Source organism: Rhagoletis zephyria, unplaced genomic scaffold (assembly GCF_001687245.7).
Source record: "Rhagoletis zephyria isolate East Lansing unplaced genomic scaffold, Rhagoletis_zephyria_1.1 Rzeph_scaffold_14685, whole genome shotgun sequence".
Classification (NCBI taxonomy): domain Eukaryota; kingdom Metazoa; phylum Arthropoda; class Insecta; order Diptera; family Tephritidae; genus Rhagoletis; species Rhagoletis zephyria.
In genome coordinates this window covers 1-13,990 of record NW_016171753.1, presented here as the reverse complement: position 1 = coordinate 13,990, position 13,990 = coordinate 1, and the positions used below count along the sequence as shown (strand labels likewise).

Sequence of the window (13,990 nt, the reverse complement as noted above, 5' to 3'; positions counted from 1 at the left end):
CATGTCGGTGTAACTAGCACATATTTATTTTCACAAATACATCCAACTCCACTCGCGAGTCAGACGCACTGTGTATTTTGCCTATTATAGGCAACATGGACGGTGCGTCTGACTCGCGAGTCAACTGTGTACGTGTTGACTCACCTTTCGACTACACACAGTTGAGTCATTCAGAGTCATGTCTGTGTAACATTTTTATTCTTACTAACACATCCAAACCGACTCACCTATTAGCTAGACCCATGATAAAAACATAGCATGGTAGAACCGTTCTCTCTATTTGTCGATCATGATTATTTTTGAAGTTTGTCAGCATTTCAAAATCATATAAAATTGAAAATACAAGTCTGTGTTCATATGGAATAGTAGCTTAAGTCGAGGAGTGGCTTTAGTATAAACGACAAGGAATTTTTTGATGAGACTTAATATTGACTTGCTAGTATCGGAACTATGTATTTCTTGCACGTTTATTTCTTCAACGGCTCGGCGCCAGTGATTCATTCGCAATCGTATGCTGCGAATGCCGTATTATACTAAAGCCAGCCTTTCGAACACAGAAATTGTGGTTGCTTGAGGTTAAAAGTGAAAATGTGTGTGTGAGATTGTGAGTAAATTTAAAAATTAAATTGCCTGGAAACTGCAAGAATTTTAAAAGTTCATCTCATTTTTTTATAATGGCTAGACCCTAAGCAAGGCTCGTACCGAGTTTGGTAAGGATTGGTGAATGGGCTACTGAGTTACAGGATTTCATCATAAGTGGGCGGGATCATGCCCATTTTCCAAAAATTTCATAGTAATATTTTTTAACAAAATTCTACTTCACATACTTTACTGAAATATTGTAGTTCTTTAATTTTTGGAAAATACCTTTATATGGGAAGTGAGCGTAGTTACAGTACGATTTCGCCCGTTTTCAATGCCAACCTACCTTGGATAAAGGGCAACACATACCAAACTTCATTGAGATATATCAATTTTTGCTCGAGTTATCGTGTGCACAGGCAGACTTAGCACATTTGCATACCACTGCATAACAACAAGTAAGAGGAACATTACGATAACTTTTTTTTTGGTAATGATGTATTTTGAGTTGTGCTACCTTACTGCATTAAAATCTCAACTTTCATAAAAAGTACGTTTGCACACTAAGCCAACGATATAATTCATTCATTGTGTGCCAGTGAAGGAAGGTAAACAAATTGTTTTAATGTTTTTAAAGTGTGTTTAATGCAGGTACGTGGTTGACGCAGAAATCGGTCGATACATTCATACATACATATACATATTTGTAATATTAACTTATGGTGTGCTCTTGAAATTTTGAAATATATGTATAAATAAAGTACATGCTTCTGCTCAAATTATTCAGGACCAAAGCACTTCTGTTGATATAGACTTCATTTTATTTCAGTTCATATACGAATTCCATTACTTGAAAACTCTTACACCCGATGATAGTACAATGATACGATTGCTTTCACGCATCAAAGACATGTACTGGCTGGATGGTGGTCATGGTGGTCAAAAGAATACATGGATAACGTCTCGAAGCCTTTTAGAAACTCTTACACGAATGGGTAGGTCCAACAGGACAAAGATAATTGCAAATTTTTCTTAATGTAATTTTTTCATCGTTTCGGAAGGCATGAATATTCATGTGCATCTGACGCCATATCAGGTACAAGACGATCGCCGGCCGTGGATACGAAAAGAAGAAAAGATCTTTACGGATATGCTTCGACGACTGGGCGCCCCGATAACGCGGCACCTGCACTATGACAGTCAAACGGCGAATTTAATGACACACTTTGAAGTTTTACAAGCTTTTTGTCAACACATTCATGCATTAAACCAACAACATCAATTGCAAATGCAACAACAGCAAGCAACACAACCGCAACAAACATCGGCTTTACAACCTCTGCAGCAATCTTCTAGCAATATTCAGATTAATGAGCAATTACAACAACAACAGCAGTTGCAACAAGCACAGCTTAACTCAATTCGTTCAGAGTTGGCCAAGACAAGTGCTAGCGGACCGAAGTGACATCACCGGCGTCGCAATGTTGGCCGCTTACACTTGCGTAGGATGGCTATAGCGGAACCGACAGGCAGCGCTTTGGCAACGACATCGAAAAAAGTTATGCGCGTACAACCCCAGCCACAACAACAGTTATTACAACAGCAACAGCATCAATCTTTAGTTGCTGCTCCGTCTAACTTTACTTTGCTCGATATAGCAACAACATCAATTGTAAATAATTATACGCGACATTTTCCACAAAACACAACTACACCAGCTACAGTTACAAGTGCAGACGCAACAGCAGTGCATAACCGCCAACAACGTCAAAAACCACCAAACCTGCAGAGGGGCCGAGCAAGGCCGAATCAGCGTCATCATCATCATCACAGAGGTCATCCAACTAAAATTCACCATTATTCTCGAGCAAAAGGTAGGCTTCTACAACATCAGCCTTGTCGTTGAATTTTTGAGAGTGGCATAAAAGCCTACATAATTGTGGTTATGTGTATATAGCTTCCGATGTCCATTAAATGTCCACACATTTATATATACATATTTATATACGCATCCATCAAGATAAATCTGTTTAAATCGTTAAATATTATTATGGTTTAAACTTTTTATTTAAATAAAATGTGTTAGCATAAGTTAAGCAATTAGGTATTTAGGTATGCAATTCATAATACATATAAATTTCAATTGAAATTTTATAAATTTGCATACTCTTAAACAAACCCCATTTTATACATACATATATAAAAATTAAAGTTTAACATTACTTATTTAAAATGTTAAGTTTAATTTAAATGCAAAAATTTATTAACCATTTAAATGCTGTACAATTCTTTTTTCCACTGAATTAAGTAATCGGTTACTTATTACCTTGCCGTGGAGAAAGAGGATATTGAACTAAATATGAGTTTTTTTCATATCAGGATAATTCTAATTTAGTTATTGCAATCAAAGACAATTTTTTGCGGTAAATTAAAGCAATAATTCTACATATTTTTAGCTGCTAATTATATTATACTTCATGTTCAAATCCATATATTTGATAATTTTGTAAAAAACAACTCATAGTCGAAAATATTTTATACGCATAAATCACCATTAACCAGTGCAATCCTCTTAGGCTTTTATATGCTTGTTTTAATTTGCTTTTATTTATTTTTCTTTAACATAATTTACTTTCATATAAAATGATTTATTACGAAGAATTTTGGTTTTTTTATTCAAAAACAGAAACGACGTGCATAGGGGTCCACACAGCTTCAGGGTTACTGTGGCTCTGCAGTTATTTGTATATGAATTTTTNAAAGAAACGACGTGCATAGGGGTTCACAGCTTCAGGGTTACTGTGGCTCTGCAGTTATTTGTATATGAATTTTTTAATCCGTTTGCAAAAATAAAATGCACTGTAGAATACGTATCAATAACCAGTTACCTTAATAGCCAGAGAGCTGTGAATACTTACAATATTCCAGAGACTTTTGGTTTATTTTCATATTGATTTCATCAAATCAAACTGATTCAATCTGCTATTGCTCCCGTGGTCAACAACCAGAACTTACTGCAAATTTCTGATTTGCCAAAATTAAGAAAAAATAATAATTAAATCCAAAGTATGCACACAGTTCTTTTAAGGCACAGCTTTGGTGCTCACACCTGTTTGGCCGAGCATGTCATCCAATTTGAGGTGTGTTGATCTTGTCACACAAATAAAGAAACCTGCAGTTTTACGCCAACACTTTTTCGCTTTTTCATAGCACAAGTCCTGTCTTGGGTTGCCATTGCCTGTTGAGCGACGACCGATATTAGAAAAAACTATTTTTTTATGGATATTGCTCAGACTAAGAATCGAACAGGTGTGGTAGTAGGCACCAGTTACCACTCGGCTATGACGGCCACGATGGTCCGATAATAAATGAAAAAAAATATATATATATGTATGTATATATTTACATATATAAAAATATCACAATGTTGTTCGTTATCGACATCCATTTCAGTCCCACGCCACTGGGACACATTTGTTTATAGAGCTACGTTTTTTTAATATTTGTCGCAGACCGAAGTATTATTTTTTATTGCTTGTATGTACATATAGGAATAACTAGTATCTATAAATTGAGAAGTTCCACAACGAAGCGCAATATTTCCAACTGAAAAGTTTCTTAGATCATTGAGAGAATGTTATCACTTTCAAATAAAATGCTGTGGTATTTTAAATTAAATAATAATAAATTTTTAACTTTTTAATAGTTATGTGGAAGCATGAGAGGTTTCGTGGAATCGCTCCGATTATGTAAATAGTTTCAAAGTGATATCAGGTTTTGGAAGTATTGCTTTTAGTTTTCGCGTGTAACTGAGGTATGATTTTTAGTGTAAGTTTTAATAAATGATTGAGTAATCACGATTAAGCAAATCAATTTTGAAGATACACTTGAAGGCAAATAACTAAGAAAAACTCTTAACTTTTAAAAATCTACAATTGCCATTTGTATGTTTTCCTCTATGTGGATTCAACTTGAAAAATATGCGTTTTAGTCTGAAAACTGAAAAATCGATAATAATGTGATAAGGTGTTTATTCTTACAACTTATTAAGACGATAACATACATAGGTTTTAATATACAGAATTAGATTTCATCAAAAACCCGAAAATAATAAAAAGTTAAATTATTGGGATTTGTTATGGAACTCCTCAATTCTATATGTCTGTTGAATATTTTTTCCTTTTTTTTAATTTTTTTCAGTAGTACTAGACAAACACTTGTACACATCGCGCGTTTAGTAATACAAATGATTAATTCAAAATTTAAGTTTTTGCAGATTTTATCATACAAACAATAAGCTTGGTAAGGAGAATATGTTCAGTCTATAAGATAATTCAACTCCAAAAAACGGCGAGAATATCTGTTCCTCAATTCTTTTTTTGTGTACCAAATGCATGAGTCCATCAATCTGAGTTTTCCCACAAACTCAAAATTTTGAATTAATTATCATTATTATTATAGGTGCGATGTATGTAATTATTCAGATTCTGAATTTCAGAACAATAAACAATAATAATAGGGGTTTAATTATGTTCATATTTTGCAAAGAAAACTATTTCGATGTATTTTAGCAAAAAAAAAACTGCTCAAATCCCAGTACAGTTGATTCACATGACGTCCTAAGTCTCGCACTTCTCAAGGTCGTAGAATTGTTTATGTGAAATGGTGATTAAATTACCCGTGTGTCAAAAACTCCAACAAAAATTATCCATTACTCAATTATCAGAGAGTAAGAAAACATTCTCTCTAAAATAGAGAAACTTGTCAATTTCTACACGAACGCAAATTTGCATGAATTTGCATGTTTCCATGCAATGAATTCTTTCGGGTGGGGAAAAATAGGACTCATGCGCATACAGAATTCTTCTTCTTCATACATTTCATTGCCGTAGTAACAATCTAGGCTCGAATCGTACCCCCCTTATTCTAGAACCCGAATTTTCGTAATTCGTAATTCGTAGCTACGCTACGAAAATCGATAAATCGGAAACATGTGCAGCATTGCCAGCTATCAGTAGTTTTTCGAAGATAGCTGAATTAAGGAAAACAAAATGGAAAAGAAATAAAAAAACACTCATCATGTGTTTGTTTATTGTAAAATTAGTTAATTTTACATATTTGGATGAAAATTATGGGTTTTGATGCATTTGCAATTATAGCAGCAGAGTAAGAGGGCGATATGGCAATGGATTCACAAAGGTATGCGGAGCTGTCGGGCATAGTAACCATGGGCGCATCTATGTCAGCTTCTGGTTGAATTGTTGAACAACAAGCCAGAACTCCTCCTATGCCTGAAGCTCTGGTTCTCAATTCAGTTAATACAATAACAGCTTCTTCCAAGCCATTGAAAACATCCACTTTGTTAGGTCAACCACCTGTTGCGCTCGCTTCTGCCTTCGACCGCGTGTTGGGGGAAGAGGGGCTTCCTCATTTCAAAGGTATACGATATTTCCTGTGCATATCACTCCGGTTACGCCGTCCACAGTATTTTTGCGCAGAACCCACTTCGAAATTTTCAAAAAAGTGCATAGTGCAAACCGAGTTTGAAACATTTATCTTAAACAAAATGTGAATCCTTTGATTACGCGTGTATGTTAAAGTTTTTGGATTCGGGTTATGCGTTTGGACACAACAACCGAAAATCATTGTACAAATAACTAGACCGGACCCAAGTTTCTCGATAAGGGGCAACAAAGATTTTGTTTTGCTCGTATATATAAAGCAGTGGATAAAAATATACGTATATGCGAAAGGCAAATTTATCTGTTTAAATGAACACCACCAATACTTCTTGTAAACACACATCGATTTACATCTTTTATTTCGCCTCCGACACAGAATTGTTTTCGTACAAAATTACGCAAAAAAGCTTACTCGTTCGTTTTTAGGCATGCCATTGTTACGAATTTCGAAAGTTCGAAAATACGATTCGGATTGCAGCATACTATTTCTACGATTCGTAGCAAAAAGTTGCAGAATAGTTACGAATTGTTACTAGTACTTGCAAGTTTTTACTGGAAATGCATTCAATAAGCCAAAATATTTGTAAGAGAGAGCGAATTCGAGAGCGTAACAACCAGAGAGAGCTGCAAATTGTTGCAAGTAAAAATTTTACTAGCAGGAATTCGCAAGAGTCAAAAAGTAAGGTTATGTTTCAAATTCAAATGTAAACACACTGTTTAAGAGGATGGTTTGATGAAACATAATTAGTGAAATGAAAATATGGATGAAAATTGTAAATCTATTGTATATTTTTTTATTCTTAGGACGATGGGAACTATTGCTAATTAAAAAGAAATTTGCGCGCCAAAACTTAACCGTCAGAAAGTGTCAAAATCGCTTAAGTTGTAAGTTTTTTTTTGCGTTCAAAAACTTTTCCTGAAGATTTTCTGTTGCTCTCAATTTTACGCTCTCGCTGCAAGTACTTACTGCAAAAGATATTGAATGCAACTATTATTAGATTGGCACATACACATATGTATGTTAGTGTTTGGCCGAACTTCTCCTTTGATTTGTGGCGTGCGCCTTGATGTCACACAAATGGGACTTGGGCCTACAGTTTTACGCCGACCCCGAACGGCGATTGTATTTTTATGAGAAGCAGTTTTTCATGGCAGAAATACACTCTGATGTTTGGCGTTGCCTGCCGAGAGGCGACCACTTTTCCATATTTTTTTGCGATGTTGCTTTGGCCGGGGCTTGAACCCAGGCCTTGCTGAGTGGAAGCGTGTACTGCTTACCAATAGGTTTCCTATATCGTCTGGTTGCGACTGCACTCTGATTAGGAATATAACTTTCAGCCGAATATCTTTCAAATCATCAAATAAGAGAAATTTGAACAAAAATAAATTGTTGGGATCTTCTGGCCGCCATGTTGAAGTTCGATCAAACCGCTTGGGTTGTGTATGGTAGAATTGCATAATTCGCCACGAAATTTCCACCAAGTGAGGACATAAGAGAGAAAAATGGAAGAGAACCAAATATGTTTACATTGTGAACCGGAAGGAAACTTAAATTCTCCACTTGAACGAATCATGCGTGTATGGTGTATGGCGATATGAAAAAAGTAGGTTTGACATGCCGCTTGCGTGGTGTATTTTGGTCTTCAGTTATTCGTCCTTATCACAAAATATATACGGGCGGGTTCTGCAATTCACTTCCGAGTGAATTTCAACCCCTGCCAATTTGAATTCAAAGCGAGTTTGATTAAAATTCACTCGGGAGTGAATTGTGATAAAGAGAAAACAAAAACAAATTTTCCCAATATGTTTTTGTTTTGCCTTTTAAATTAATAATATGAAAACTTACAAGGGTATGTTTTTCTGGTTGGCCCGCGGGTGCCCGAAACTGCCTATTCCGAGTTTTTTTTAATACATACATATTTAAGTGGTAAGGATTACTACAGTAGGTAGTGAAGATTAGACATGAATTACAAAAGGATTAGAGACATGAGCCACTTAACAATAGTAAGAGTTTTTATTTCTTGAATTTTGAATTGTGTCGTTATTGCAAAGGACTTAAGAAAGAATTGAGTTATATATGCTATCTTACTACTATTCCATGTGTATGTGAAACTCCCATATCGTTACCTAGGCTATTTAAAAAGTTGTAGATGAAAATATTTTTCTTTCCCCATAAGGTTGCCATTACAATCCAAATCTTTCAGGTTATTCGACTTAGGCTATTATTGCTTATGACCACAGATATGTACCTTTTTTTTCTTTAATAAATGAAAAAAATCAACTGAACCAGCAATTGTAATGGGTTCACTGCCGCTTAGAGATTTTAAATTTATAATTTCATACGATTTGACGATTAGTTTCGGGCATGAAAATGGGTTTGTTGTGTCGGTCGCCAAAACTTGCAAGAAACTACCAAAAGTGCGGAAATAGAACGAGCGAAAATTACAGCTGAACTGGCAAGCTATACTGGATAAATTCTTACTATTAACTATTGACCGGTAAGAAAAACATCTGATGGCATGATGCTGGGTGCAATTCAAACTAATAAATTGGCAGAAATATAATCAGGCCGATTCTGAACAGAAATTCCGTGGGAGTTTTCTCTCTTTTCCCTTTCCTCCTATCATGAATGAAAATTCCCTGAGGACTTTCTATATTAAATGGCGGAGTTGGGCTCTCAAAAAAGTGTCAAGCAGCTTCTTCGAAGCTCGAATTTCTCCCTCCCAAGTTTTCGGGGAAAATTCCACTCCCTGGTAACTGATTATTGAAGGATTTCTTTTTCGGGAGAAATGAATTCCCGGAGAATAAACTCCCCGGGAGTATTAAGAACTGATCTGAATAGTTCTGTTCGCTAAGCAAATGCCAGTAAGAATTAGCCAGTAACAAAATTCAGAGAATAAGGTATCTAGCTCTCCCAAAGAAACTTACTAAATTTTGCGCGAACAGGAATTAGCAAACATTTGCAAGCTTCACTGGCAGCTGGTGTCAACGGTTGCATTTCCAGCATAATAAATTTTTTAAATTATTCCAGGTGGAAAACAAAACAGGGCTTATACGTATATTTAGTCTTATTCTGACTTTCTTCAAAATGTGCTTCAATTTCTTTGTGGAAGTCACTGCCAGATTTCCTATATCGACAGTGGTGTCGACTGCCTTCCGATTACGCTTTTTCAGCCGAGTACGTTTCAAATCTTTGGAATTAATGAAATTAATTTAACAAACAAATATTTACATACATACTTCTTTCATTAGTAAATCGCAACAAATCGATTGTTCATTTTTAAATTTAACGAACATGTTAATTCACATTAATGTTGACAAAAATGCAACCGTGTGTCGCAATCCTGCTTGCAACGTGAATTTTCAACTTCCCCTCCAAATGAAATGACAAAATTGTGCTCTCCTTGCAAGTTTTACTTGGTTTTTGGCCAAACGAACACAATTGGGTGATAATTGGTACCAACTTGTACAAGTTTTTTGCATAGCGAACAGTCTTAATAAGTTAAGAAGTACTACTTTTTAGGAAATTGCTTCGAAAAATAACGAATTAATTAACTGTTAATAAAACTTGCAACTTCCTCACTCACAAAGAAAATGGTAGTTTACTCTCAGAAATTTTATTACTGGCAAGCTACTGGATATCTTTTTGCTAGAGAGTACAGACACACAACTTATGAATATGTATAAAGCATCTGTGTGAATTATTTCTAATCCTCTGTAGATCGTAATGCCAAATGTGCCCAACCACGGTTAGATGGTAGTTGTCAACTAGGTTGCGCTAATTAGACCTTTTCTTCTATTGCAGTTTAGATATAAAATGTACTGAGGTTTTGTATTTTTACATTTAGGAATTTGCTCTATTTGAATTTACCACAATTATGTATATACTCGTATTTCTTTCAGCTTCACGCGCCCCATAAGCATACATACATATGAACATTCAAACGATAAAAAATTAATATCATAGGGATGTTGTTGTTGTAACAAAACTAAACGTACCCCAAAAACTTTTGTGGGAATTAAATATCTGGAAATGTCACAGAAATGTACATGTACATATGTATATGAAATGTACATATATATATGCAATATTTTTTACTTAATTTATTCCTCTATTTCTTTGTAAAAAATATAGTTCATACTACAAAAAAAAATCTCTAAACTTTGTTCAAAACTCAAGAAAATTTAATAAATTAGCAACAAGTTTGCAACATTTTAATTTAACAAAAAAAAATTGTCGAACATTATACAGTTTTCTTCCATATAAAATAAATTGTATATATTCGTTATATGGAAGCAAATGGCACAAAACAAATTCTAAAAAATCAGGCGTAATTTTTAGGCATTTGAAACTTGTACTTTATTCCATGATAAAAATATAGCAAGGTAGAACCGTTCTCTCATTTTGTCGGCCATGATTTTTTTTTGAAGTTTGCCAACATTTTATCATCATATAAAAGTGATAATAAAAAAATGAAATTGTTCGAAATTGTTGTTGCTTGAGATTGAAAATGAAAATGTGTGTTTGTGAGTAAATTTAAAAATTAAATTGTTTGGAAACGTCAAGAATTTTAAAAGTGACTCTCTACCTTACTATATTTTTATCATGCTTTATTCTACTAGAATTCAATGGGCTAGAAACCTGCATAGTCAGAATCTATATAGGGGATTTTTTCAAATATTGTACAAATTTTGAAACTTGTATTTACACGGGTCTGGTTACAAAATTGACGATATTTTTGTACAAAAACAAACAAAAATTTGAATAACAAAAAAAAAAATAATAATATATTAAAACTTGTCAAAATGTGACGCGGCTATAATTTTTTCGACCACTGTACTTTATATGGAAGAAACTGCGTGCAAAAATGCCAAAAATAAACGCGATTTTTTACCAACTTCAAACTTGCACTTTGTTATACTATAATTTAATGGGCTATAATACTACATGCATGGATTTTTTGTAAAAATGTGATTAAAAAGCTGCAAGTTTATTAAATTTTCCTAAGTTTTGCAGAAAGTTTAGATATTTTATTTATTTTTGGGTGTTTCGTTGTAGTATGAACTACATATTACAAAAAATTAGAGGGAAAATTTAAAGTGCAAAATTTTGCATAAAAATATTGTGAAAAATTCCCTCTGTCAATAATTTAGTGCGGCACTCTGCATTCATACATGTAAATCTTAAAACTTATGAGCTGCTTGAAATCCAATTATGTATGTACTTGCCCTTGTTCGTAAATGTAATTTAAAAAAACTAATGAACGTATATTCTACGCCAGAACAAAGAACTCAAAAAACTACATAAATACAACTAAGCCAATCAAACAAAGTTTAATACGCACACAACAGTGTACGTGAAATGATGCTATAATAGTAAATAAAATATAAAAGTATTTCTTCAACTAAATGTCATTGAAATACATCCAAACATATACATACATAAGTGTAAGAAATCTTAATCGGCTACATATATACATACATATTTATTTAAAATTTTAATTGTGGATCTGTAATGATAGGATATCACTTAAAAAATCAAATCAGTTTAAATTACACACAGTGCATCTAGAATAATTATGTATGTATGTATTAAAAGCGAATNTTTTAATTGTGGATCTGTAATGATAGGATATCACTTAAAAAATCAAATCAGTTTAAATTACACACAGTGCATCTAGAATAATTATGTATGTATGTATTAAAAGCGATAAATGTACCTTTCTCGAATTTGCAGTTCAAAATTTGCAACATTTAAAACGCATTTTTATAAAACGTTATTTATGTATGTATGTTATGTAATAATTTGTGAATGTGTTTGGCACCTTTGAATTTCAGCCAAGGATGATGACAAAATTGAAAGCATGTCCTAATTTTATTCGAAATTGTATTGCAAAAAAAAATAAAATCCAAAATTTCAAATCGCATGCTTACATAAACATGTACATACATATGTATGTAAAAATGTGTACCCAGTAACTATTGCTTATTGACAAAGATAAAGTTCTATAAATACTAATATTAATACAATATGTATATGGGAAAGAGTTATATTAAATGCTGAGCATATACTGAATGAGATTTCTATATCAGCCGAATTGTGAATTTCAAAAAGAGTTGAACACAGATCAACTACTCGTACATTGATTGCTTCATTTACAAAAGCAAATTGAGGGATGTTGAGTAAGTTATTCAAACCGTATTTCGGAATAACCGCAAGCTCTTTTCGATATGCACAGCTCCGTTGGAAATGATAAAAATGTGAACATTTTCATAGGAGTATTTTAGAAATTCAAAGCAAGTGCAAGCAACAAAGGTGAAGAATTTATTAAATTAAAAATAGGCTAAAGTTGTAAGCTAAAAAAAAAAAACAAAAAATAGGTTACGATTATCTTGTGTTTGAGTAAACTTGCAAAATATTTCAAATATAACTTATTCATAGTATAGTATTTTTGTTTCTTTTCATGTTAAGGTAAATATAATACAGCGAAATTCCATTGTAAAAAAATTTTTGTTCATCATTTTTAGCTCCACAATAACGATCACATCAGTAGTGAAAGCATCAAGACCATCATAGAAAGGAAGAATCTACATGAATAAGCTAGAACGAGGTAAGCACAACGAATGAACAAATAGTTTGGCTTCAAAAAAAAAAATCGAGATATTTATTACATAGAACTTTTTTCAAAAGGGCGAAACATCTAAGCATGCATAAAAAATAAAATTCATCTGGTATTATCGCTGAAATTTCGTTTGCATAAAGCAGTTTTTAATTATTAAGCAATTTGTTAGAAAAAGAAAATTTAGTTATTTTATCGAATTTTATCTCCAAATAATGTGAGATTTTGGATGCAATATCAAATTATTGCCCAATTTTGGTATGCAATCTAATTATCAAATGCAAACATAGCGATTTTACGATGCACAGCATCTCTAAAGAATTGCAATTAAAATCTAGTTATACTAATTATTCTAACTTGCTTCGCATATGGAAAATCTATAGACTTATATTTTATTTCGAGTTTTTACGCTCTTTATCGAATACCTAAATAACCTAACTCCAAGAGCTTAAAGCTTAATACGAGTTCCTTATTATGTACATCTATTTATACAGCTAATGGTGAGCCACTCGTCACTACCATCACAGCAGTCACAGATTCCGTCATTTACACGGCTGCTGGGTACGAATAAGTCCACGCCGCGCCCAGTGATGTGTCGTTTTTGGTATTTACAGTAAAAGCGACCATTTTTGCATGCATTCGTACTGGGTTCATCACTTCCGTCATAAATGCAATCGCAGTAGTCGTCATTAACATGGTCGAACGGTACTTCAGCTCTACCATCCAAACATCGAAACTTTCCATCGAAGTTTGGCTTGTACGAATCGTAATCAAATAGTCGTATTCCACTAAAGCAACGAATTTATATATGTGGCTTAAATATTTTTATATCTAACTTACCGTATAATTTTAATGGAATCATCCGCTGTATTAGTGCCTTGCCCGCCACCTCCATCATCGTATCCATCAGTCTGTTTACGGCCGAGCGATTGTATCATTTCTCTATGTTTCTGACGAATTCCGTTCATAGTACCCTCCAAACTCCAAGGTGTACTTGCACTTGGTAGCTGATTTATTGAAAAAGCCTGATAAATAATAAACACTATACCTAATAGAAATACTCCCAATAACAGCATCTTCGTCTTTTGCTTATAGAATGGTTTATAGTAGATGTTTTCTCGTTTGACCCAAGTCTTTCGCATTGTGATGTGTTTTGCAAGCTGGTTTTTGATTACTGCAGGTATTTGTTTGCCTCTGCTATTCCAGAGGCCAACAGTATTCTAATTAATTATCCTAATAAAAGATGCAAATGTGTCAAAATTATTTTTGTTTACTTGACACGGCTTTTTGTTGAGTTGGACAGTGCTGCCGTGGCAGGGTTTACGC

The 13,990-nt window shown here is 33.7% G+C and overlaps 2 protein-coding genes across 2 annotated transcripts; one reads left to right on the top strand and one right to left on the bottom strand.

Annotated features, from left to right (window-relative positions):
* Nucleotides 1–1,024: 1,024 nt before the first annotated feature.
* On the top strand, nucleotides 1,025–2,061 carry LOC108378684 (UPF0565 protein C2orf69 homolog). The gene is made up of 2 exons (XM_017634989.1): nucleotides 1,025–1,577; nucleotides 1,644–2,061. The coding sequence occupies exons 1-2, from the start codon at nucleotides 1,463–1,465 to the stop codon at nucleotides 2,045–2,047; spliced, it is 519 nt and encodes a 172-aa protein (XP_017490478.1). The 5' UTR covers nucleotides 1,025–1,462; the 3' UTR covers nucleotides 2,048–2,061.
* A 10,948-nt stretch (nucleotides 2,062–13,009) lies between these two features.
* LOC108378683 (uncharacterized) lies at nucleotides 13,010–13,973 on the bottom strand. The gene is made up of 2 exons (XM_017634988.1): nucleotides 13,505–13,973; nucleotides 13,010–13,452 (listed from the first exon to the last, which is right to left on the bottom strand). The coding sequence occupies exons 1-2, from the start codon at nucleotides 13,804–13,806 to the stop codon at nucleotides 13,137–13,139; spliced, it is 618 nt and encodes a 205-aa protein (XP_017490477.1). The 5' UTR covers nucleotides 13,807–13,973; the 3' UTR covers nucleotides 13,010–13,136.
* Nucleotides 13,974–13,990: the final 17 nt, after the last annotated feature.